Source organism: Trichechus manatus, unplaced genomic scaffold (assembly GCF_000243295.1).
Source record: "Trichechus manatus latirostris isolate Lorelei unplaced genomic scaffold, TriManLat1.0 scaffold00057, whole genome shotgun sequence".
Taxonomy (NCBI): domain Eukaryota; kingdom Metazoa; phylum Chordata; class Mammalia; order Sirenia; family Trichechidae; genus Trichechus; species Trichechus manatus.
The window spans coordinates 9,862,089-9,888,926 of NW_004443993.1; the positions used below are offsets into that span (position 1 = coordinate 9,862,089).

The 26,838-nt window shown below is 53.1% G+C and overlaps 1 protein-coding gene across 4 annotated transcripts in view; it reads left to right on the top strand.

The window, feature by feature from the left end:
* The first annotated feature begins 6,221 nt into the window (after positions 1-6,221).
* The window catches only part of PTPRS (protein tyrosine phosphatase receptor type S), a 78,690-nt gene continuing 58,073 nt past the window's right edge, over positions 6,222-26,838 (top strand). For 2 of the 4 annotated variants that reach the window (XM_004378437.1, XM_004378438.1), the window contains exons 1-3: positions 6,222-6,413; positions 15,284-15,429; positions 16,381-16,522. In XM_004378437.1, coding sequence (XP_004378494.1) covers positions 6,323-6,413; positions 15,284-15,429; positions 16,381-16,522 — 379 coding nt within the window. In that variant the 5' untranslated portion in view covers positions 6,222-6,322. The remainder of the gene's footprint in view (positions 6,414-15,283; positions 15,430-16,380; positions 16,523-26,838) is intronic. The other 2 variants (XM_004378435.2, XM_004378436.2) reach the window with 1 other exon arrangement.

Consider the following 26,838-nt stretch of genomic DNA (forward strand, 5'->3'; position numbering starts at 1 on the left):
CGGATCCCTCAGTCCCTGTCTCAGACCCTTCCCGGAAGGGTGGTAGGGCGAACCCCAGCCCGCCCTACCCTGAGCCCATTTCCTGGTGGGGGACAGTAAGGCCTCAAGGGGGAGAGGGCTTCGTCAGAACCACTTCGAGTACACCAGTGGTTACAGAGCAAAAGCCCAGGGTGGAGGCTCATTGGCCTCAGTCTCTGTTCATCACGAGTGGAAGGAGGGTCCATGGAGTTCAGAAGCTGGGTCGTGCCCTTGAGCCCTGGAAAGGGGTCCCAGGCTGCAGTAACACCCCATGGGTCCCAAAGGAGGCGGGAGAGGCAGGAGGAGGGTGGGGAGGGCACAGGAGGTTTGCCGCGTCAAAGGACTTTTCCGAGGGCCCCATTTCCAGCGTGGTCACTGTGAGCTTCCCCTGCCTGGGCCCTGGGCTGCCCTGGGGGTCAGGATGGGGCTGAGGAGCCCCTGGGTCAGGGCAGGGCAGGGCACCCAGGCGTCCTTGGGCCCTGGGAGGATCCGCTTTGTGCAGGCGACACAGAGTGTTTGCTGCCCAGTGCTGGGTCATAATCGCCCCTTTATGCTCCATGGATTGTGTGGGCACACGAGGCTGATTCCAGGACCGCATGACCCTCGCCTTGGCGCCTGCTGGAGTGGGCTCCCACTCACTCTCCATTAACGCTTCCTCAGCAGAAGCCCCCACAGTCCCCCACGAGTTCAGCTGGGCGCCCCCAAGGCCACTCAGCTGAGCAGGCCGTGCTGGGCCCAGAGAGGGTCGTCCACTTCCCTGCCGTCACACAGAGGCCCCAGGAGTCCACAGTCAAGCAATGAACTGTGGGCTCCGGGGGCTAGGGGTTGCTCCTCCATGAGCCTCGTTGTCCCCGTCTGCCTCAGCCCGGCTGTGGGCACAGAGGAAGCTCTTAGCAGCCCTTTGCAGAGAAGCAGCTGGGTGGGGCGGCTGCTCCCTTTCCTCCCCTCCCACCCCGGATTAGCTTCATTTACCACCCAGGTTATCTCCTGTGGCCCCATGGGCAGCCTGTCCCATCTTCATGGCCACACCAGCCCCCAGGAGTGTGGGGATTGCCCCATCTTGCTAACTGAAAGGTCAGTGGTTCGAACCCACCCAGCGGCTCTGCGGGAGAAAAGACCTGGCGATCTGCTCCCAGAAAGATTAACCAAAAACCCGAAGCCATCGAGTCAATTCCAACTCATGGTGATGCTATAGGACAGAGTAGAGCTGCCCCGTAGAGTTTCCTAGACTGTAATCTTTATAGGAGCAGATCGCCACGTCTTTTGTCCTGTAGATCTGCTGGTGGGTTCGAACCTTCCAGTTAATAGCCAAGTGCTTAACCTCTCTGCCACCAGGACCCTCCTGTAAAGATTACAGCCTATGAAGACCTATGGGGCAGGCCTACTCTGTCACATGGTATCACTATGAGTCAGAATCAACTTGACGGCACCCAACAATAAGCAGTTGGCTTGGGTTCTCCTTTGCAGCAATGGCAGGGCTGGGTGCCCAGGCACTTTTCTGCAAAAGGGTCAGGGCAGAGGGTTGACCAGGTACCATCATGGCCACATCCCTGCCTGCCCAGGACGGCCCAGGGCTCTTAGCTGCCCCGTGGGCCTGCTCCATGCCACCTCTCTGCTCTCAGTTCTCCAACTTCCTTCCAGGGGGTTCTCCCTGCTGCTTCTTGCCCTTCCTCAAGCTGTTCTTTGTGCAGTGACACCCCTGGCCCTGCTCCTATTCACCCTTTAATTCTTGGCCAAATAATAACAATATTAAATCTGGAGGCAAAGTGGTCCAGGCAATGGGAACAGCCTGTGCAAAGGCCCTGGGGCAGGACTGGATCTGGCGAGTTGGAGGAACAGCGAGGAGGCCTGTCTGGCTGGAGTGGAGTGAGTGAGGGGAAGAGAGGAGGAGGGGAGGGCAGGAAGCGGATTGGGCAGGTTGTGCAGGGTCCTGTGGGCCAGGGGGAGGACTTGAGCTTTTACCTGAGGGAGGTGGGAGCTCTGCAGGGCTGTGAGTAGAGGAGGGGCGGGCCCTGACTCAGGTGCTCCTGGGCACCCTCTGGCTATCACGGGGAGCACAGACTTGGGGGGCGAGGGTGGGAACTGGGGGACCAGAGCTGAGGCGACTGCATTGGTCCCGGGGAGCAATAATGGAGGCTGGCTAGGCAGAGGGGGCTGGAAAGGGGCAGAGCTGGGATAGAATTTGAAGGCAGAGCTGATGGGACTTGCTGACGTTCTCCCTGACCCCTTGCAGAAGACCCCACGCCTGGGATCTTCCAGGAATCAGGAGTAGGCAAGAGGGCTGTGGAGCTTTGCAGGGTCCTGCCTCCATTCTGGAAGGTTCCTCCAGGGAGGATCTGGGGCCTAAGAGACGCTGGGACTTTGAATCTTCTGTGGTGGCATCTGAACCCCCTTTCCCAAGTCGGCTGTGTGCCTTGCTGCCCCCATTCCTGCATCCCTCACCCATGCCTCTAAAGCCCCCATGCTGTGCCTCCCTCCCCAGCGGGCCTGATGGCCAGGTTTAGGGGAGCCGGGGGTCCCTGGCTGGCCCTGTCTGTGCCTGGCTCAGTCAGGTCCTGCCCGGGAGGGTGTGGGCCCAGCAAGGCCGGGGCTGCGGAAGCCAGGGGGTAATTAGAGGCTGCCCCATTTAGGAGGTGGTTGCCTGAGCTCCCGTGGGGGCCGTGGGGGGCAGGGGAGGCAGCTGTGACTGGGGTACTCCCATACCCGCATCCCACCCGCGCTCTCTAAGGAGGTGACCCCCACCCACGCCAGCCCGTATTCCAGGGGAGGAGACTGAGGCTGGACTAGGGAGGTCGCCACCCTGGGGTTTCAGCCTCTCTGGGCTGCAGTCTTGCTGAGCTGCCTCAATTTCCCCTGAGGCTGTCTGAACCCTGCTCCCCAGATGTGGCCAGCAGATGGGTGTCTGTGGGCGGAACCGGCCACTGTGGTTACCCTGGACACAGCTGGCTGAGAGCTGTTTTTCCTGGCCGGGGCCACCACCTTCTTCGTTGGCCACTTTTGCTCTTAAAGGGCCCGTGGTCGGGACCCGGGGGAAGGGGCTGTGCCCTGGGCCTCTGTCTCCCCATCCAGCCAGTCCGCAACAGGTGGTATATGAGTGTGTATCTGTAGGCTGTCACGTGGCGTGTACGTATGTGCGTATGAGAGACATCTGACTTTGCATGTCTATATTTGTGGTCTGACTGTGTGCAGGGGTGGTCTGCTGACTGTGTGGCCTGTCTTTAGCCTGACTGTGTGCACACCTCCGTGTCTGTGGTGTGTGTGTGATGTCTATCTGCCTGTGCTCCTGAATGTCTCTGGTCTGACTCTGTGTTGATACCTGCCTACGGGCTGACCGTGACCCTGTGCACGTGTATATTGTCTAACTGTATCTGTGGTCTGTGTGCATGTGTACCCACTGTGTGCATCTCTAATTTGACTGTGTGTACTTCCACATGCTTGTGGTCTGTGTATTTCCAGCCTGATTGTGACCCTGTGTGTATGTCTTGCCTGAATCTCTGTGTGTGTGTAGAGTCTGATTTTGTGCCTGTCTCTGTGGCTGACTGTGTGCAAATTGTATTTGTCCAGCTGAGACCCTGGGTGTGAATCTTGTCTGGCTGCATATCGATGGTCTCTGTGTGTTACCTGCGTACGTCTCTGATCTGACTGTGTCTGTCTTTATGTGCTTGTGGTCTGTGTTGGTATATTTCTGGCTTGACCGTGACCTTGCACGTATATCTTGCCTGACCCTGCGTGTGTCTCTATATGCTTGTGGTCTGACTACGTATGTGTGTCATCTGCCCGATTGTGACCCTGCATGCCTGTCTCGTCTGACTGTGTATGTCTTGGGTCCGACTTTGCACATCTGTGTCTGGGTTCTGATTTTATGCTTCTTTATGCTTGTAGTCTGACTGTGTGCACATTGTAGCTACTGGATGTGTGTGTGTGCCCATCTCTGTTGGCTGGCTCTATGTGTCTGTGTGTCTGCCTGTGGCCTGACTGTGTGCAAGTCTGTGGCTTCTGTCTGGCCTGTCCCAGTTGCCTGACTGTGTGCACATATCTGTATCTACATCTGGTCTGTGTGTCTGTGGCCTGACTGTGCAGGTCCGTGTCGTCGGTGTGTGTGGCCTGACTCTGTGCCTCTCTGCGGTCTGTGTGCGTGCCTGTGTAAGTCTGCGGCCTGACTGTGCACACATCTATGTCCATGGTCTTTGTGTGTCTGTGGCCTGACTGTGTACATGTCTGTGTGTGGTTTGTGTGTGTCTGTGGCCTGACTATGTGTGTATGCCTATCTCTGTGGCCTGACTGTGCACACATCTATGTCTGTTCATGGTCTAACTGTGTGTCTGTGGTCTGTGTGTCTGTGGTCTGACTGTGTGCATGTCTGTGTGTAGTCTGTGTCTCTCCATGGTCTGACTGTGTGTATCTGTGGCCTGATTGTGTGCATGTCTGTGTCTCTCCATGGTCTGTGTGTGTGATCTGCCTGCACACATCTGTGTCTATACCTCGTCTGTATGTGTGGCCTGCATCTCTGTGATCTGTGGCCTGACTCTGTGCATGTAGTCTTTTCTGTGTCTGGTCTGTATGTCTGCAGTCTGACTGTGTGCATGTTGAGCCCCCCACCCCCCAGCTTCCTGCATGCATGACCCCAGGCACCACCAGCCTGGCTTCCCCAGGGACCGCCCCAGGGCTGGGTGAGGTGACCGCAGGCGGGTATTTTGGGACCCAGAATCACAGCAGCTGCCCCATCATTATGTGGCCTTTGTCTCTGCCACCATGAACCGGACCCACCCAGGGCATGCCTCGTGGGGGTACAGGGTGGCCTGGCCATTGTGCCCCTCCCTGGCCCTGAGGGCACTCTTCACCCTGGATGAGTTTGGGTTCTTGTGCAGGGAAACGCTAAATGATTTGCATTCATATTTAATTGCAAACCACAGTAAACACGTCAGAGGATGATCTTAGTAATTTCTGAGGCTGTGGGACATGGAGTGGGGGGCGTTGGCCTTTGAAGGGCAGGGAGCGCTTCCCTGAGGAGGTGACTAACGCTTGAGCTGGGACCTGTGGGAGGAGGAGGAGGAGGCAGCCATGGGGGGAGGCGCAGGGAGCAGCCAGGGGATGGGGCGGGGAACAGTGTTCGGGCACAGGGCACAGCAGGGACAGAGACTGAGGTGGACTGAGATCGGCCTGTGGGCTGCACCCCGAGCAAGAGGAAGGGCTGAGGTTGGCGGAGGAGCTTCTCCTGGGGGCAGCTGGAGCCACTGGAGGTGTGTGAGCCCGGGTGGGGATGAGCAGGTATGCCTGTTGGGAAGCTCTGTCTGGTGGCTGGGTTGCAGAGCCAAGTAGCAGCTGGGGGCGGAGCAGGGGCTACTAAGAAGTGGAGGAGAAATCGCACGTTTGGACCACCCACGGGGCTGGTACTCTGTCCAAGATCAGGGTGCAGCCCAGGGTCAGGGCTCAGTCCAAAGTTGAGGCTCAGCCACAATTGAGCTGGGATTGTTTGTGGTTGGGGCTTCATCTGAGGTTGGGGCTTAGTCTGGGGTCGGGGCTCAGCCCAGAGTTGGGCTAACTGGGATCGGGACTCCATCCAGAGTCCAGAGTTGGTGCTTGGTCCAGGGTCAGGACTCAGCCCAGAACTGGGACTCAGCTGGGGTCGGGTCTCCATCCAGGTTTGGGGTTTGTCTGGGATTAGGGCTCAGTTTGGGGTTGGGGCTCAGCCCAGAGCTGGGGCTCAGCTTGGGTCGGAGCTCCATCCAGGGCTGGGGTTTGGTCAGGGATTGGGGCTCAGCCCAAAACGGGCTCAGCCAGGGTCAAGGCTCAGCCCAGAGCTAGGACTCAGCTGGGGTCGGGGCTCCATCCAGGGCTGGGGTTTGGTCAGGGATTGGGGCTCAGCCCAAAACTGGGTCTCAGCCAGAGTCAGGCTCAGCCCAGAACTGAGACTCAGCTGGGGTCAGGGCTCCATCGAGAGTTGGGGTTTGGTCTGAGATTAGGGCTCAGTTTGGGGTTGGGGCTCCATCCAATCAGGGCTTAGTCTAGGGTTGAGCTTCAGCTTGGGGTCACAGGTTCAGTCAGGGTTGAGGCTCAGCTGGGATTTGGGTACTCATTGCTTCCTTCCTGCCCTGCCCCTGCCTCCCCCCACCCCGCAACCCTCCCTCATCCCTCTGTGATCCTCCTGCCGCCGCTTCTGTGCAGGCTGCCAGATTTCCCTGCTCACGGTCCTTCCATTGTCTCTGCAGACGCTGCCCCATCTGACGCTCGGCTCGAGGCCTCTCTCTGAGGGACCGAGGGGCCATCCCCCCGCCAGGGCGGAGGTCAGAGGTCACTGCCAAGCATGGCGCCTACCCGGGGCCCTGGCGTGACGTCTGTAGTGCGTCCCTTGGGCCTCTTCGTGGTCCTACTGGTTGGAGGCTGCGTGGCAGAAGGTAAGAGAGGCTGGCATGGGATGTGTGTGTATGTGCACGGGTGGGTGTGTGTGTGTGGGTGTGTGTTTGTGTGTGTGTGTGAACACATGTCCCCATCTCCTCCCTGGGGCTTCCGATTTTTCCAAGCAGAGCCCCTGCCTTCCACGAATAAGGAAGCTTAAAGCACCTATTGTGCGCTGGGCTGCGTGCCGAGAGATTCAGAGGTAAATAATAATGACGTTTCTGAAACAGTAACAGTAATGGTGATGATGATGACGTTTGTTTCCTGAGTATCAAACTCGGCACCAAGCCCAGTGCTAAGCACAGACATTACCTGCTTTAGTGCCCTCGAGCCTCACAAAACCCGCTGTGCCAGTTCTGTTACCTTCCTGTTTTCCAGCAAGGGAAACTGAGGCTCAGAGGGGGCAGGGACTTCCTTGAGGTCACTCCTGAAAGTTGGTTCCTCTTCCCTCACAGCAGGCAGCAAATACCAGTGCCCGGGTGGCAGACAGACCTTCTCAGGCAGAGCAGGAGGAGGAGTTGGGAACGGGGAGGAGTCAGGAGAGGCTTCTTGGGAGAGAGGGCATTGGAGCTGGGGCTTTGTGGATGTGTAGGAGTTCGCCAACGGCTGGGTCACTCCCTGGTGGAGGTGACAACACATGGAAAAGCCTGGAGAGGAAGGAGGTTGGTGTAGTTTGGGGGAGGGCAAGGCTGCATTTCTGGCTGTAACATGGGGAAGATGAGGGTCAGTTCCAGGCACGACGCCAAGACCCGTGATACCACGAGGGGCCTCAGAGGAGACATCACTGAGGCCTGTTGGGGGCACAGGAGGCCAGGCCAGCAGGGCCCCTTATTGTGAAAAGAGATTGGATTCTGCAGCCATCCAGCCTGCTGTGTGACTGTGGGCCAGTGACTCACCACCCCATCAACCACCATTTCGGCCTTAATTAAATGGAGCTGATGACATTGTCCACATCCCAGCATCCTTGTGACAAGGACACCCGATAAGCCCTGTATGCTGTTCAGTGCGCACAGTAGGCCCACAGTCCGGTGCTACCATGAACATAGTAATTGCTGCTGGACCAACGTTGGAGACATACATGCCTACCTCATCCATTTGTGTTTTTTCTTGTTTTCATTTTGCTTTGTAATTGGGTAAAACATATATAACATGAAAGTTGCCATTTTAACCACTTTAAAGCATACACTTCAGTGGCGTTAATTAATTACATTCACAATGTTGTGTAACCATCACCGTCTAACTCCAGAACTTTTCATCACCGCAAATAAGAGTGGTATACCCACAAAGCAAGGAGCCCTGGGGGCTCAAGGGTCAGGTGCTCGGCTGCTAACCCAGAGGTTGGTGGTTGGATCCCACCCAGCTGCTTTGTGGGAGAAAGACCTGGTCATCTGCTTCCGTAAGGATAACAGCCTAGAAAACCCTATGGGGCGATTCTACTCTGTCGTGCAGCTTTGCTGTAAGTCAAAATCGATTCAGCGGCACCCAACAAGAGCCACACCACCTCACCCACTAGGCAGTCACTGCCTAGTCCCCTGCCCCCGCCCCAGCCCTTGGTAACTTCGGATCTGCTTTCTGTCTCAACACATTTGCCTGTTCTAGACGTTTCACGTAAATGGGATCATACAGTATTTGTTCTTTTAATTCTGGTTTCTTTGAGGTAGCGTGATGTTTTCAAAGCTCATTCATGTTATAGCATGTACAAGGACTTCATTTTTTTTTAGGGCTAAATAATCACTTTTTTTTTTTTTTTTTTTAATAAACGCCTCACCCATTTATGTATAAGTACCACCACAACCCAATTAGACAAGGGCTGCTATCATCCTTCCGGTCCTACAGATAGGGAAACTGAGGTACAGTGAGATTCAGTTACAGGCAGGAAGTGGCCTGCTGAGATCTGAGCCAGGTTTCCCAGTCCCAGAGTCCGGGTGCCCACCCACCATGCTACACTGCCCCTGGGCTGTGATGGTCTGTTTGGCTACCCCCCCGTGCCTTAGTCATCTAGTGCTGCTCTAACAGAAATACCACAAGTGGATGAGTTTAACAAAGAGAAGTTTATTCTCTCACAGTCCAGTAGGCTACAAGTCCAAATTCAAGGCATCACCTCCGGAGGAAGGCTCTCTCTCTCTGTTGGCTCTGGAGAAAGGTCCTTGTGATGCATCCGTCTTCCCTTGGTCTGGGGGCATCTCAGCGCAGGAACCTCAGGTCCAAAGGACACGCTTTGCTCCCGGCACTGCTTTCTCGGTGGTCTGAGGTTCCCACACGTCTCTGCTCGCTTCTCTCTTTTATATCTCAAAAGAGTTTGGCTTAAGACACTACCTAATCTTGTAGACCTCATCAGTATAACTGCCACTAATCCATCTTATTACATCATAGTGATAGAGTTTACAGCACACAGGGAAATCACATCAGATTCGAAAATGGTGCACAATCGTACAGTACTGGAAATCATGACTCAGCCAAGTGGATAGAGATTTCTGGGGGCCACAATTCAATCTGTGACATTCCAGTACCTCTGCTCTTCTGGGCTCTATTCCCTGCAGTGGGAAGGACAGCTGAAGGGGCTAGCATTTTTAGTTTTCCATTCAGTCATTCAGTCATTCATTCAATGCAGGGTCTCCCCCCCCTCGGCACTGTGGACATTTGGGGCTGGATCATTCCCTGGGGTGGGGCCGTCCTGTGCACTGTAGGATCTTGAGCAGCTTCCCTGGCCTCCACCCACTCGATGCTGTGGCATACTGGCATACCCCCCCCCGTTGTGACAACCACACACGTCTTCCGAAAAAACTCTCAGCCCCTCCCCCCCAAACGAGAACCACTGCTTGAACTTGAGTGATTGAATAAATAATGTTTTTACTACTCCGTCAAGGAGCCTTGGTGGCACTTGGCAACAGTTAAGTGCTCAGCTGCTAATCGAAAGGTCAGCGGTTCGAACCCACCCAGCGGCTCCTTGGGAGAAAGACCTGGCAATCTGCTCTCGTAAAGATGACAGCCTAGAAAACCCTGTGGGGCCGTTCTGCTCGGTCACATGGGGGTGCTCTGAGTTGTAAATCCACTGAGTGGTGTTTAACAGCAACACCTGCTTCAGCGTCTTGCTCCGATAATAATAACCAGCCTGGGGTATGAAGCGGCGTCTGTTTTATCAGAGCCTTAACAGCCCTAGAGCTAGGACCGTTTACAGGTGGGGAAACTGAGGCTGGAAGTGGCCATTGTGACGGGGGTGGAGGGCGTGGAGTTTAGCGGCTGCCCCGCCTGCATTCAAATCCTGGCTCTGCTGGGTGACTGCAGGGAGGTCTGCGCTCTTGTTTGTTCATGCAGTGGGCACCTGCTGTGTGCCAGGCCGTTTGAGGCACGGGGACAGAGCAAAACATGTCCCTGCCCCCCGCAGAGCTGAGATTCCAGTACCGAAGAGACAGTATGTGTGCTGGATGGGGGGTGTGCCTGGGAGCACAAGAAAGCAGCAAGGGAGAAGAGAGAGGAGGGGGAGGGCTGGGGGCTGCCTTTTAGACAGGGTGGTGGGGAAGGGTGCAGTGAGGAGGGGACATCTGAGCAGAGACCTCCAGGGAGTGAGGGTGTGCCCCGTGGAGACTGGGGAAAGGTGTACCAGGCAGAGGGCACAGCCCGTGCAAAGGCCCTGGGGCAGACTGTGCCTGGTGAGCTGGAAAAACAGCAAGGCGGCCCGTGTGGCTGTAGTGGAGTGGGAGGGGATGAGGGGAGAGCAGGGAGGGGGCGAGATAAGTCGGCAGGGTCCTGTGGGCCGCAGGGAGGTCTCCCCGAGGTGGGAGCCCTGGAGGGCTGTGAGCAGAGGAGGGACGGGCCCTGACTCAGGTGCTCACGGGTGCCCTCTGGCAGCCCTGGAGGCAGGGAGGGCTTGGGAGTGAGGATGGGAGCTGCAAGACCAAGGCGGAGATTCTGACACGAGCTCAGGTGACCGATGAGGCGGGTGTGACCCAGGACGTTGGCACCTGGCAAGTAGCAGGAGCCTTCTTATTACTGTATGTGCTGGTTGGAGCCCTGATGGTTTAAACCTACCCAGCAGCTCCACAGGACAAAGACCCGGCAATCTGCTCCCATAAAAATTACAGCCTAGAAAATGCTATGGGGCAGTTCTAGTCTGTCACCTGGGGTCGCCACGAGTCAAAATCGACTTGACGGCACCCAACAACAGCAACAACACAGGTGCTGGTAGTAGGTAGACTTGAACTCAGGTCTCCTACCACCAAGGCTGGGCCAGCTGGACCCCAGCAGGTGGGTCCCTTTTTCAGAGTCCTGTCACCTGGGGCCCAAGAGTGGGGCCTGGGCTCAGTGGCTGGTGCCGCCAGCTTCAGGAGGTGGCCCAGGAACAGGGAGCCGGGCAGGGTGGAGTGGGAGATTCAGGGCGGGTGTCTGAAGCATTCATCAGCCAGCACCGCTCAAGAATCAGCTCCTGGTCCTGTGGGGCCTTCCCAGGATGCCGTGAGGCTGGCCTGGGGGGACTGGGAGGGGATGAGGTGGGTGGGTCACGGGCTCTGGCACCGGAGTCTTCTCTGCAGAATCTGAAATGGAAAAATAGGATTCAGGCCAAGACCAACCGGGGACAAGGAAGCTCAGGTCCCAGCCTCCAGAGAGGCCTGGATTCCTCTTACTGGCATTACCACTCTGAACCTCAGTCTCTTCGTCTAGAAAATGGAGACACCTGTGGTGCTTGCGATTGATGAAGATCCACAGGCCTGTATTCTGAGAGGGCTTTGGGACCTGGGTCAGGTCGCTTACCCTTTCAGAGTCTCAGTTTTGCTCTGCGGTGACACATGGGCATGAGCACGGTGCCAAGGCCCAGCCCTAGTGAGCTGCTTGCTCATCACGAGCCGCAGCCATGGCCTCCTCGCTTCCCGTGCTTCCTCCCTGTGTCTCAGGCCCCTTGGCCAAGAAGAGGAAGGCAGGGTTCATCCAAATGAGAGATTCCAAGTGTCCGCAAGAAATGTTCTAACAGGGGACGCAGCTAGCAGAGAGAGCTCTTCTGGACTGGCTCGGCTCCTGAAGCCGGCTGGAGGTGGGCCGAGAAGGCATTTGCTTGGCAGTGGGACCCAACAGGATGTGTAACCCCTCTGCTCCCGGGAGCCAGCCAGCTGCTTCAGGGGGCTTGGATGTCCAGCCGACATCAAGGTCAAGAGGCCTGTTCTCTTGAGGGCCGCTGGGCACAGAGAAGGGATATAGGGTTTGGGAGTCGGGGTGCCCCGCACCCACCCTGCCAAGCAGCACCTAACCAAGTATCTCAGCAGTGTGATCAGAGCTGCAGTGGGGGGTGCACAGCCAGTGGCGGGGACCTGGCTGGCTGGAATCTGAGAAGGCTCCCCAGGGAGGTGCTGGCTGAGCTGAGGTTCAGGAGCCAGGTAAAGAAGAAGGAGGGGCCACCGGGAGGAAGGAACCACACGGGCGAGGGCCGAGTCCAGGCCCCCTCGAGTCTTGCTGGCTGGATTGGCGGGTGCACGGGGTGTGTCTCAGCTCTGAGTTGTAAACAGGCCCCGGATGCTTCTGCTACCCACAGTCAACTCTCCTCCTTCAGCTGCTCCCGAGGGAGGATTTTCCCAGAAGTAGGATTCCTGACCCGGCCACAGTGACTTTTCCCCACGTTCTTGGCTGGGGACAGACGTGGCCCTGGCTCACCATCCCTGAAGCTAGGAGGGAGAACATCCCCCTCCCCGGCAGTCAGAGCCAGGGTGTGGGCCAGGACTCAGTGTGGAGCAAAACATCCGCCTAAATCAGGCTCGGGCTGGAGGCTCTGGGAACCCAAGAGGGAGCACTGGGAGACAGAGGCCCAGGTTCAAATCCTGGTGCAGCCTTTTCTGACCCATGTGGCCTGTTAGCTCTCTCGAGTCTGTTTTCTTACCTGTATAGTGGGTCTAACAATCGCGGCCTTGGAGGGATACAGAGGGGCTGAGTGAGACCACACATGTCTGCACATAGTAGGTCTACTGAATTTTGAGAGAAATGGTCTCTGCATGCACATGGTCCCATCAGTGGGAGCGGGGCCTGGAATGAGGGGGCTAAGACTGGTCAGGCCAGTGGGGCGGGGACTCTGTCTTATTCCAAGTCCAGCCTGAGCCAGGGATGGGAGGAGTTGGGATCTGTGTGGACCCAGACTTGGATCTTGAGCTTCTCGGAGCTTCTGAGCAGCCAGAACATTCCTGGCAAACGTGCACGGCCTCCGCACTAACCCCATACATTCGCAGCCAATCCTGGCGGCACAGCGATCCAGCGTTTCTCCAGCTTCAGTCATCCAGCCTCTGCCTCTCTTCAGTCCCCACACTTTATTAATGGTTTTCTTTCGTCAGCTCACCTTTTTATTTAAATGACTTTTAAATAGTTCTAAACCTACATAAGGTACCAAGGAATGAAGCCTCCCTTCCCCATGTCCAGCCACCTAATTCCTTTCCCTGGAGGCAGCCGCTGCTTCTAGCTTGTTGAAAATAGAGATATATTTTTTCACACACACACGTGTGCACACACCCCTCCCACATTCCCCCTTTGCATTTTTCTTATCACATAAACAGTGGTTGTATTCTCTATACTTTCCTGCCCCTTCTCTTTTTTTCCCATTTAACGATAAATGTTGGCAATCCTTCCAAAGTAGTTCACCAAAAAACAGTCTCTTCCTTTTTCACAGCTGTGTAGTACTCCACTGCACGGCTGAACCATAGCAAAAGAGGGAGGGGGGAGACAGTTGCTGTGAAGTCAACTCTGATGACAGTATGTGTATCAAAGTACAACTGTACTCTACAGAGTTTTCAATGGCTGACTTTTTTAGAAGTAGATCACCAAGCCTTTCTTCTGAGGCACCTCTGGGTGGACTTGAACCTTTAATCTTTTGGTTTAGCAGCTGAGTGCTTAACCATTTACACCACCCAGGGACGCCAGTGGCTGGACCAGTCTTGGTTTAATCAGTCCCCTTTTGTTGGATATTTCACTTGTTTCCAGGGACCTTGTATATATGTTATAGCTCTTGAGTCTGTTGATAAAAATCTCAGGAGTAATTGCATTCATCTGATGGGATACACTGTAGCATTATTGTGAATCCAGGCTACTTGTGGGTGATTCAAAGGTTACTGTAAATGGTCAGTAAAAAGAAAACAATGTTGTTGAACACTTCTGGATACTTTTGCCTGTCCCAGGCACAGAGTTGAGGCTCCTCTAGGGGAGCTAAAGACATTAACAACAGTTTAGTGCTCGGCTGCTAACCAAACGGTTGGTGGTTCAAACCCACCCAGTGGCACCGTGGGAAAAAGACCTGGCAATCTGCTTCTTCTGTAAAGATTCCAGCCTAGGGAAACCCTATGAGGCAGTTCTACTCTGTCACATGGAGTCACTATGAGTCAGAATCGACTCAGTGGCACCCAACAACAACAACAGCTCCCACTTGAGACCATTTTGGAGAGTCTTGATACATTAGATCATGGTGATGGGCAAGGAACATTGGTGCAGGAGCCAGCCTGGTTCAAATCCTGGCTCAGGTCCATCCATACAGTGGAATATTCTTCAACCATAAAAATGACTGAAGTCCTGATAATGCTTCTTAGACGAATCTTAAAAATGTGATGCTCAGTGGAATGAGCCAGGTACAAACGGTGCATGTTATAGGATTCTTTGTCCAGAGTAAGTAAATCCATAGAGACAGAAAGTAGATTAGTGGTTGCCAAGGGCTTGGGGAGATGGGAATAACTGATTGATGGGTTGTTGTTGTTGCTGTCGAGTGGCCCCCGACTCAGGGTGACCTTGTGTATAACAGAACGGAACATTGCCTGGTGCTGTGCCATCGTCACGGTCCTTGAGATGTTTGAGTCCATTGGTGTGGCTGTTTGGTGAAGCCATCTCATGGAGGGTTTTCCTCATTTCTGCTGACCCTTTACCAACCACGATTCCCTCTTCTAGCAATAGCTCTTTCCTGGTGATGTGGATTAATGGTACAGGTTTTTATTTTGGGCTGATGAAAATAGTTTGGATTAGATAGAGGTGGTGGTCGCTCAATGTTGGGAATGTACTAAATGCCGCTGAGTTATATACTTTAAAATGGCTAATTTTATGTTTTGTGAATTTTACGCCAATGGAAAAGAAAAAATCCCGAGTCAGCTCCTGGTGGGCTCTGTGTATCCTAAGCAAGTGCCCTGCTTGCTCTGTGTCTCCGTTTCTTCATGCGTCAAGTGGGGATGTGACAGCCCTGCCCCTCCACCTGTTGGAAGGGTTAAGGGTTCTAGTATGTACAGCACCCACATAAGTAGGCACTTGGTAAAAACTTCCAGAAACCTGGTCACTGTTTCTTGAGCCTCGGCCCAGAGGTTGGGCCGTTCTCCTGGGCTTGACCCCTCACGTCCCGTGAACTGAGAGGCCGGAGCCCTGGGTTCGAATTCTGGCTCCAGCCGCAGATCCATTAGCCACTCCTTGCGTCTTTGCCCTGTGGCTCGATTTCCCCATATGTCCCACCAGAAGATAGTTACCTCCTTCCAGGTCTTTTCAGGGCCAAGGACCCCCCCCCACCCCGCCTCAGGGTTTGGCTGGTCACCCCTGGGGGCCTCCAGGTGCTGAATTTGGGGGCCCTAGAGTCTCAAGGGTTCCTCTTCCCACCAGAGGCACGTAGGAGCAGGTGTGCCCATGTGCGGTTGTATGCACAAATGAGAGTGTGTGGTGGTTGTGTCTGGGGCGAGTGGGGGTTCTGCAGATCCCCTGGCACCTGCGGGTGCTGTGGAAGGGGGGGGCATTAAATTGCCAGCCATTCTGTGGGGCCCATGTGGTACCCCGGTGGCTGGGCACAGGGTGGAGGACACATTTGCATGGTCCTATATGTTCACAGCCCCACCCGCAGATCTGCCTGACCCCTTCCTTCCCCCCGCTCTCTCCCCAGAGCCCCCCAGGTTCATCAAAGAACCCAAGGACCAGATCGGCGTGTCGGGGGGCGTGGCCTCCTTCGTGTGCCAGGCCACAGGTGACCCCAGGCCACGAGTGACTTGGAATAAGAAAGGCAAGAAGGTCAACTCCCAACGCTTTGAGGTGAGCGAGGGCCGGGCGGGGAGGCAGCCTTGGGCCAGCAGCCCCCAGACGCGGCCACGGCACCTCAGCCACAGGATAGGCTACAAAATGTTCTCCAAGTAGAGTAAGGGCAGCCGGGGCCGAGCAGGCCTGGCTGGACCCCCAGGCCACCCTCGTCCACTCCCTGCCCACCATGCGGCCCCACCTGGCAGGCTTCGTGCTGTGTGGCCTCCAGCCAAGTCCTGCCATCTCTGAGTTCTTACGCAAGCACACACACACAGCACCACCGCATGCAAAGATAGGAATTCACAACTCCGTACACACATACGTGCTCACACACACATCCAACCTGCCTTCACACGGCTTTGCACACCTGTTCCGCAGACTCACAGACGTGCACATGTGAGTACTCTTTACTTGCGCATATCTAAGCCCAGGTTTCTGCGTCCAGCGCATTTACCTCGCCTTCCATGTGGGAGACCCAGGTTCGATTCCCAGCCAGTGCACCTCATGCACAGCCACCACTTGTCTGTCCGTGGAGGCTTGCATGTGGCTCTGATCCTGAATAGGTTTCAGCAGAGCTTCCAGACTAAGACGGACTAGGAAGACAGGCCTGGCAATTGAGTTCCAAAAATTAGCCAGTAAAAATCCTGTAGATCACGATTGTCTGATCCACAACCAGTCATGAGGATAGAGCAGGACTGAGCAGCACTCAGTTCTCTTGTGCGTGGGGTCACCATAAGTTGGGGCCCAACTTGATGGCACTAACAACTGCATAGGTTTACACGCACACGCGCGCACACACACACACACACGCGCACACACACACACACACACACACACACACAGTCCCTAGCTTCTCTCCCAGCCATCCCTGGGGCCACGGGGGTATCTACCATGTCCCCATGTCCCAGCCCGTATGGGACCCTTCCTGGGGCCCCGGCCTCACCCTGTCCTCTCTGCCCATGGCAGACGATCGAGTTTGATGAGAGTGCAGGTGCCGTGCTGAGGATCCAGCCGCTGAGGACGCCCCGAGATGAGAATGTGTACGAGTGTGTGGCCCAGAACTCAGTCGGGGAGATCACGGTCCATGCCAAGCTCACCGTCCTCCGAGGTACTGGGCTTCTAGGGGCAGATGGGGAGGGACTGGGCTGTGAACTTCAGGATCAAACATCAAAGGAATCCTTGAGAGTGACTCAAAACCCTTTTACTTTGGATTTCCCCTTTTGGGGGACTCTGATCTCCCTTCTCCAACCTGTAACACCGCTAGGGCCCAGAGCCTACTGGTGGGGATTTATAGAGCCTTCGCTGGAGAGAGAGGAGTTAAGGGACCAAAGAGACAAGTCCTTGGTGTTACCATTCTCATTTGTCATCTTAATCATGCCCAAACTCAAACTGTCCCAAGCGAGAAAGAAAATTAATTGCATTCTCAGCTGTTAAACAAAAGTTGGAAGTTCAAGTTTACCCAGAGGCACCTTGGAAGAAAGGCCTGGCAATCTACTTCTGAAAAATCAGCCACTGAAAACCCCATGGAGCACAGTTCTACTCTGACACACATAGGGTCACCACGAGTCAGAAATGACTTGATTGATGGCAGCTGGGTTTTGTGTAACTAAGATGTCTGTGATTCAAGTCTAGCTTCAGGTTCAGCTGGATCCAGGGGCCCGTGTAATGTTCTCAGGGCTCAGCCTCTCTGCCTCTTGGCTTTTTTTTTTTTTTCCATATTGTCTTTACCTTCAGTAAGATGTCCCCCTGCAATTTGCTTCAGACACAGGTCCTCACCAAAAAAAAGAGGACCATATGGCCCAAGGCTGCTGCTCTTGTCCATCCCTGAGCCAATCACTATGGCTGGGAGGTTCGAATCTCTGATTGGCCAGACTCCTCTCTGGAGCCAAGAGTTCCCAGCCCACATAGAAGGGGCTGGTAAGGGGTGATGAATCGTTGCTAGACAAGTAGATGCTGTGCAGGCAGAAACAGCTGCCCGCCACTTCCACTGTTCATTCACACGGACCCTTTGGAAACATTGCCGGGCTGCTTGCTGGCTCCTCCAGGTGGGCCAATGGCTCAGGGAAATTACTTCTTTGTTATAAAACAGCATCATTCAGACAGCCTCAACACAAACCCACTCTCAGCTGCTCCCTGCTGCCTTTTCCATTGCAAGCTGGTTTTAGCTCAGGGTTCGGGGGTTTGGGCACTGGGGCTAAACTGCCAGAGTTCAGATCTTGGTGCTGCCGCTTGGTTGCTCTGTGACCTTGGGCAAGTTAACGAACCACTCTGAGCTGCAGTTTCATCATCCCAAAAGTGGGGCAATAATGATGCCTTCCACAAGGGTAATTATGTGAATCAGATGAATGAGTGATACAAGTAAAGAGAGAAGCACAATGCCAGGCAGGCAGAAAGCACTTATTATTGTTGGCATTGTTATTCTGGTGTTAATAAGAGGGCTGTGGCCAGCTCTTCTGCAGCCCTCAGGTGGGTGGGTTCTGCTGTCACCTACAGGTACAACTGGACCGTCTCTAATCCGTGAGTGTGAAGCACACCCTGCTGTTCACTGGTGGGTGACCCTCCTGTGGCCTCCCAGGGTGGGCTTCTCCTGGTGTCCTCCTGGGCAGTGGAGCCCTCAGAGGAGAAGTCATGGTGGCCCCGGGGGCACTTGGTCCCACCCCCTGGGTCCATGAAGCCGGGTAACTTTACAGGCACATGACCTAGGCACTAACAAAGGACCTTGTGCCCCCAAGGGCCCTCCCCCTTGGTTTAATGCTTTGTTGTCGCCGGCTAGAAATTCCTAATACTTTTTGAACCAGGGACCCCCCAGTTTCATTTAGCAGTTTGTTGTTAATTTCCATTGAGTTGATTCCAACTCATGGCGACCCCACGTGTGCAGAGTAGACCTGCTCCATAGGGTTTTCAAGGCTGTGACCTTTTGGAAGCAGATCGCCAGGCCTTTCTTCCAAGGTGCCTCTGGGTGGGTTCAAACTGCCAACCTTTTGGCTAGTAGTGGAGCGCTTAACCGTTTGCTCCACCCAGAGATGCCTTCGTTTTGCGCTGGACCATGCAAATCCTGTAAGCTAGTCCTGCTGGAGATGGAGGGGAAGGGAGGGGGAGGAGCGCACGCCCTGTCTGCCTCTTCCCAGCAGATATTTTTGCCCTGACTTTTCTCTGGCACAGACAGAACAGCCTGCCTTCTGCGTGTCCCACACCAGCCACCATTCTGAGCGCTCCCGGAGTTAAAAGGACAAGCTGTGAATCTGTTAACCGCCCTTTCCCTGGGAGGTTGGGAAGGACGTGCCTCCCCTCCCTGCCCCCCATCAGGGCCGACCTCTTCCTCTGTTCTTTGGCTGTTCAGAAGGACAGGGTGCATGGGCAGGGAACACCCACTCCAGGCCCTGCCCCCAGGCTGGGCTGTGGGGCTGCTCTCAGCGGCTCCCAGCGCTCCCTGCCTTTCTCTGCCTCCACCATCTGATTGCAGACCCCGCGCACGCCTCCTGCGCTGTTGTTTTAATTAAACTCCGAGGAATTAGGCACAATGTGGGCCGCGATGAACATTTTTGTTTAATTAGGAGCCGCGGCCAGCCCCGCCCCCACACACGCTGGCTCCCCTCCCCGCGTGCTGCTACCCACAGGCAGACAGGCCCCCCGCCCGCAGGACTGCGTACAAGCTGGGGGTGTGCGTGTGTACACATGGGGGTGCAGGGACGGGCACGGGGGGCACGCATGACAAGTGCACAGGCACACACCCTCGCAGAGAGAATGTGAGGGCATCCATGGAGGCATGTGTGCACACAGGCACACAGGGACCCTTGCCGAGCCCACCCGCGCTAAAAGGAATCGAGGCCCACTTGTCTGTGTGAAACCTCCATTGTAGTCATTGGTAGCCAATCAGAGCCAGCTGCGAGGTTAGCCCGGGCTTGGGCCGGGGAAGGAGAAGGGGGCCTGAACTACCTCAGGGACGTCTGACCCCGGCTGTGTCCAGCCCTGGTTTGGGAGCTCTCCAGCCAGCCAAGCCCAGCTTCCTCTGGGCCCGGCCAGTTGTTAGTTGCGAGTGCAGTCAATTCCAACTCCTGGCAACCCCACGTGTGGAGAGTAGACCTGCTCCATAGGGTTTTTAAGGCTGTGACCTTTCAGAAGTAGATTGCCAGGCCTTTCTTCCAAGGTGCATCTGGGTGGATTTGAACTGCTAACCTTTTGGTTAGTAGTCGAGTGCTTAACTGTTTGTACCACCCAGGGACTTGACTAGGCTAGAGCTGGATTCAAATTCCAGTCCCACCGCAGCCTGGCTACATGACCTAGGGCAGGTGTACAACAGCCTGAGCTGTGCAATGGGCCGCATCTCGGGGATGGTGAGGGAACGCGAGGGTGCTTGTACAGCGCCTGGCATGTAATTAGTGCTCGTGACTTAGTGTTTCGTACTTGGGACTGGGGTGATTTTTTCCCTCCTCCCAGAAACCCCTGGCTGGACAGAACTATAGTTCTCTTGCTCCGTCAGGGAAAGGGAGGGATTCTGCCCCTGCCTGCCGCTCCGTTGCTTCATCTTGGCCTCCTGCCCCCCTACTTCATGCCCGAGGCTCAGTCCCCTCCCAGGTTGGCCACTCTGTCCCCAGCCCCCTGATCCTATGCCCCATGTCCCTTCTGGGCATTGTAAGCAGATACATATATATTGTTTCCTTTTCTCATGAACACCGGCATTGTCTGCAGCAGGAGTTGGCAGACTTTTCCTGCAAAGCGCCAGAGAGTAAATATTTTTGGCTTTGTGGACCAGTCTCTGTCACAGCCCCTCAACTTTGCCATCGTAGCCTGAAAGCTGCCATAGACCATGGACAGGCGAGTGGACATGGCTGGGCTCCAATAAAGTTTTATTTACAATAACTGAAGGTGGTCTGGATTCAGCCCGGGGACCATGGTTTGTGACCCTTGGTCTAACACCGTCCTTCACCTTCAACTTTTTCCACTTAGCATTATGTCTTGGAAATTGTTCCAAAATTGTTCTGAAATTTGTAAAATGATTCTTCCTGCTTTTTTCAGTATTCCGTTCCATGCTGGCCTGGCGGCCTCTATTTAACAAGTCCCCTGTTAGAGCCCTGGTGGCGCAGTGGTTCAGAGCTCGGCTGTTAACCAAAAGGTTGGCTGTTCGAACCCACCAGCCGCTCCTTGGAAACCTTATGGATCGGTTCTACTCCGTCCTGGAGGGTCGCTATGAGTCAAAATCGACTCGACGGCAATGGGTTTTTTGGTTCTATTGACAGATGTTTAGTTTGTCTCCAGCCTTTTGCTGTTCTGACCAGTGCCTCAGGGATAACCCCGTGCATTCTTCCTTCAGTGCAAGGGAACACGTAGGTAGACTGGAGATGTCTGTGTGTGGGTGGCACCAGATTGTCCCTTCCCAATACAAGTTTTCGCAAGCAGAATTCCCACGAACTGTTACTGAGAGTGCCTTGTTCTCCTCAATCTCATCAGCACTGTTATTTACTCCTTTTTTGTGTTTTGTTTTTGGGGGGAGAATAACCAGGGGTATTGAGATTTGTTATGCAGAGAAAGTCTACTGGAGTATTGTTTCACTTTTGTACGCGTGTGTATATACATATAAATCAGAAACCAAACCTGTTGCTGTCAAGTTGATTCCGACTCATAGCGACCCTATAGGACAGAGTAGGACTGCGTCCCCATAGGGTTTCCAAGGAGCGGCTGGTGGATCCGAACTGCTGACCTTTTGGTTCGCAGCCAAGCTCTTAACCACTTTGCCACCAGGGCTCATATATCTACACGTATGCATATACGTATGTAAGTACGTATGTCTGTGTGCGTATCTATATGTATACGTATCTGTCTCTGTGTGTGTATGTATGTGTATATGTGTAAGTTACCATTTTAACCATTTACCGTTTTCTTTTTTTAAGACTTTTTTATTTTAGAGGGGGTGGTGGTAGTTCAATAGTAGACTCACAACTTCCACGCGGGAGACCTGGGCTTCGTTCCTGGTTAATGCATCTCATGTGCAGCCGCTGCCCGTCTGTCATTGGAGGCTTGCGTGTTGCTAGGATACTGAACAGGTTGCCGTGGAGCTTCCAGACTAAGACTCGGAAGAAAGGCCTGACAATCGACTTCAGAAAATCAGCCAATGGAAACCCTGTGGATCACGACAGGCCGATCTGCGGCCACTCGTGGGGATGGTGCAGGACCGGGCACCATTTTGTTCCATTGTGCGTGGGGCCTCCGTGAGTCAGGAGCCGACTTGACAGCAGCTAACAGCAACAATTTCTTAGAGCAGTTTTAGGTTTATAGAAAAGCTGTGCAGGAAGTACAGAGAGTCCCCGTGTACCCCCTCTTCCCCCGCACATTCTGTCCCCTGTTGTCACCGTCCTTGCATTGGTGTGGTGCATTTGTTACAACGGATGAACCGATATGATACATTGTTATGAACTAAAGTCCATCGTTCCCATGAGGATTCACTCATGGAGTGGTCCAGCCCTGTGGGTTCTGACAAATGCGTAATGTCAGGTGTCCACCGTGACAGTGTCACAAGAAATCGCTGCCCTAAAAATGCCCAGTGCACCACCTACTCATCACTCCTCCCCTGCCCAAGCCTCTGGTAGCCACTGATCTTTCACTGTCTATTTGGTGCAAACAGTGAATGTACTCACCTGCTAACCCAAAGGTTGGAGGTTCGAGTCACCCCAAGGTGCCTCAGAAGAAAGGCCTGGTAATCTACTTCTGAAAAATCAGCCATTGAAAACCCTGTGGAGCCCAGTTCCACTCTGACACACATGGGGTCGCTGTGAGTTGGGGTTGATCCAGCAGCAACCTGTTTAGAGTTTTGCCGTCTCTACATCGTTGCCCCTTGTCAAGCAAATGGGGGTCTGGTGGTTGTTTGAATTTGCGCTGAGGAGGCTGTACCTCTGTGGGCCCTTTGTCCATTACCTGACCCAGGTGAGAGCCCAGACAGAGCTGGGGGGTTAGGGGTCCAAGCAGGAGGAGCCTGGGGTACAGATTTCGGGAAAGGAAGGTGCAGACAAAGGAGCTGGTGGGGCCTGTCTGGGAGGCCCATGAGCTGCCTCCGCGCCCTGGCGCCGACTCTGGCTAAATTAGGCCGCAGAGCGCGTTACTGCGGTTTGCAGAGGGCTGGAGTGGAGGGAGCCCACCCATTAGCCGGCCCGCCTCATTGCCTCAGCCCAAACCATGTTCCCGCTGCTCCTGAGGCGCAAATCACTGGGACGACCAGCTGATGCAACTCTGGGATCGGAAGCTTCCAGTGTGTGCGTGTTGAGGGGGGCGGTCTGTCTGTTTTCTCTTCATAGCCCACCACTCGACCACTGAGGGAGGTCAGGCCCTGGTGGACAAACAGGGAAATAGGATTAGAGATGCAGTGCCTCTCACAGGCTTGTCAGCAACTGAGATTGAGCCATTCGTTCATTTATTAAGCGGCCACTGTATGCCAGGCCTGGTCATGGGCGCTTGGGACACTGGGGTGCTAGGGATGAGTAAGTATAACCAGAGTCTGCTCTGGAGAAAGGGGCCCTGGTGGCGCAATAGTTAAGTGCTTGGCTGCTAACTGAAAGGTTGAGGTTCAGATGCACCCAGTGGCTCCTTGGAAGAAAGACCTGGCAACCTGCTCCCATAAAGATTGTTGTTGTTGTTGTGAGGTGCCGCTCAGTTGGCTCCAACTCACAGCGACCCCGTGTACAACAGAACGAAGCACTGCCCGGTCCTGCGCCGTCCTCACGGTTGTTGTTATGCTTGAGCCCATTGTTGCAGCCACTGCGTCAGTCCATCTCGTTGAGGGTCTTCCTCTTTTTCGCTGACCCTCTGCTTTACCAAGCATGATGTCTTTCTCCACGGACTGGTCCCTCCTGGTAACGTCTTCAAAATACATAAGATGTATCTTGCCATCCTTGCTTCCAAGGAGCACTCTGACTGTACTTCTTCCAAGGCAGATGTGTTCATCCTTCTGGCGGTCCATGCTAATCTTCGCCAACACCACCACTCAAATTTTTCAATTCAGAATTCATAATTCAAAGCGATTATTTTTTGGTCTTATTCATTGTCCATATTTTACATGCATATGAGGAAATTGAAAATACCATGCCTTGGGTCAGGCACATCTTAGTCCTCAAGGTGAGATCTTTTTAACACTTTAAAGAGGTCTTTTGCAGCAGATTTGTTCAAGGTAATACTTCATTTAATTTCTTAACTGCTGCTTCCGTGGGCGTTGATTGTACATCCAAGGAAAATGAAATCCTTGACAACTTCAGTATTTTCTCTGTTTATCATGGTGGTGTTTATTGGTCCGGGTGTGAGAATTTTTGCTTTCTTTATGTTGAGGTACAATCCTTACTGAAGACTGTAGTCTTTGATCTTCATCAGTAAGTGCTTCAAGTTCTCTTCACTTTCAGTAGGCAAGGTTGTATCATTGGCATATTGCAGGTTGTTAATGAGTCTTCCTCCAATCCTGATGCCACATTCTTCATATAGTCCAGCTTCTTGGATTATTTGCTCAGCATACACACTGAATACCAAATCAGACCTGTTGGCTATCGAGTCGTTACAACTCATAGCGACCCTATAGGGCAGAGTAGAGCTGCCCCATAGGGTTTCCAAGGAGTAGCTGGTGGATTCAAACTGCCAGCCTTTTGTTTGGCAGCTGAATGCTTAACCACTGCGCCACCAGGGCTCCATACACATTTAATAGGTATGGTGAAAGGATACAACCCTGATGCACACCTTTCCTGATTTTAAGGCACGCAGTATCCCCTTGTTCTGTTCAAACAACTGCCTCCTGGTCTATGTACAGGTTCCTCATGAGCACAATTAAGTGTTCTGGAATTCCATTCTTCACAATGTTACCCATAATTTGTTATGATCCACGCAGTTGAATGCCTTTGCATAGTCAATAAAACACAGGTAAACATCTTTCTGGTATTTTCTGCTTTGAGCCAGGATCCCTCTGACATCAGCAATGATATCCCTTATTCCACACCCTCTTCTGAATCCGGAGAATTTCTAACAGTTCCCTGTTGATGTACTGCTGCAACCGTTTTTGAATGATATTCAGCAAAATTTTACTTGCATGTGATATTAATGATATTGTTTCATAATTTCTACATTCTGTTGGATCACTTTTCTCTGGAATGGGCACAAATACAGATCTCTTCCAGTCAATTGGCCAGGTAGCTGTCTTCCAAATTTCTTGGCATAGACGAGTGAGCCCCTCCAGCACTGCATCTGTTTGTTGAAGCATCTCCATTGTTAGTCTGTCAATTCCTGGAGCCTTGTTTTTCGCCAATGCCTTTAATGCAGCTTGGACCTCTTCCTTCAGTACCATCGGTTCTTGATCATATGCTACCTCCTGAAATGGTTGAACATCGACCAGTTCTTTTTGGTGCAGTGACTCTGTGTATTGCTTCCATCTTCTTTTGATGCTTCCTGCATCGTTCAACATTTTCCCCATAGAATCCTTCAATATCGCAATTCGAGGCTTGCATTTTCGCTGCAGTTCTTTCAGTTTGAGAAAGGCTGAGTGTGTTCTTCTCTTTTAGTTTTCTAACTCTAGGTCATTGCGCACATTGTTATAATACTTCACTTTGTCTCTGCGAGCCGCCCTTTGGAATCTTCTGTTCAGCTCTTTTACTTCATCATTTCTACTATTCGCTTTAGCTACTTGATGTTCAAGAGCAAGTTTCAGAGTCTCTTCTGACATCTATTTTGGTCTTTTCTTTCTTTCCTGTCTTTTTAATGACCTCTTGCTTTCTTCATGTAGGAAGTCCTTGATGTCATCCCACAGCTCCTCCGGTCTTCAGTCATTAGTGTTCAGTGCGTCAAATCTGCTCTTGAGATGGTCTCTAAATTCAGGTGAGATATACACAGGGTAGTACTTTGGCTCTCGTGGACTTATTCTGATTTTCTTCAGCTTCATCTTGTACTTGCATATGAGCAATTGATGGTCTGTTCCACAGTCGGCCCCTGGCCTTGTTCTGACTGATGGTATTGAGCTTTTCCATCATCTCTTTCCGCAGATGTAGTTGATATGATTCCTGTGTATTCATCTGGCAAGGCCCACGTGTATTGTCACCATTTATGTTGTTGAAAAAAGGTATTTCTGATGGAGAAGTTGTTGGTTTTGCAAATTCTGTCATGTGATCTCCGGCATCATTTCTGTCCCCAAGGCCATATTTTCCAGTGATCCAGCCTACTTCTTTGTTTCCAACGTTCTCATTCCAATCACTAATAATTATCAAGGCATCTTTATTGCATGTTTGATCAATTTCAGACTGCAGAAGGTGGTGTAAAAATCTTCAGTTTTTTCATCTTTGGCATTAATGGTTAGTGGGTAAATTTGAATAACAATAATAATGGATATTATCCTATCACTGATAACATTGTACTTCAGGACAGATCTTGAAATGTTCTTTTTGATGATGATTGCAATGCTGTTCCTTTCCAATCTGTCATTCCTGGCATGCTAGACCATGTTATTGTCCAATTCAGAATGGCCAATACCAGTCCATTTCAGCTCAGTAATGCGTAGGATATCGATTTTTATGTGTTCCATTTCATTTTTGACGACTTCCAATTTTCTTAGATTCATACTTCATACATTCCACGTTCTGATTATTAATGGATGTTTGCAGCTGTTTGTTCTCATTTTGAGTCATGCCACATCAAAAAATGAAGGTCCCAAAAGCTTGACGCCATCCATGTCATTAAGGTCGACTCTACTTTGAGGAGGCAGCTCTTCCCCAGTCATCTTTCGAGTGCCTTCCAACCTGAGGGGCTCATCTTCCGGCCCTATATCAGACAGTGTTCTACTGCTATTTGTAAGGTTTTCATGGCCAGTTTTTTCAGAAGTAGATCGCCAGGTCCTTCTTCCTAGTCTTTCTTAGTCTGGAAGCTCCGCTGAAACCTGTCCACCACGGGTGACCTTGCTGGTATTTGAAATGCTGGTGGCATAGCTTCCAGCATCACAGCAACACGCAAGCCACCACAGTATGACATGCTGACAGATGCATGGTGACCCATAAAGTTTATAGCCTAGGAAACCCTGTGGGGCAGTTCTGCTCTGTCATATGCAGTCACTATGAGTCGGAATCGACTCAGTGGCACCCAGCAAGAACAGGCTCTGGAGAAGTGATTCTGGGGCCCAGGAGAACCCATAACAGAGGGGCATGAGCTAGTCCAAGGTGACACTGGATAGGCAGGTAGAGGAGAGGGTAGATGTTCAAGGCCAAGGGGACGACAGAGGCAGAAGTGACACAGGAAGGAGCCAGTGACTGAGGACCGAGCAGGCCAGTGTGGCTACCCAGGAGGGAGTGAGAGGAGGGAGCACGGTGCAAGGTGAGGTGGGTTGGGACAGTTGGCGGCAAGGACTTGTGTTTCTCCTGAGGGTGATGAGGAGCCACGGAGGTAGTGTAGCAGGCGAGGAGTGTGGTCTGTCTTATG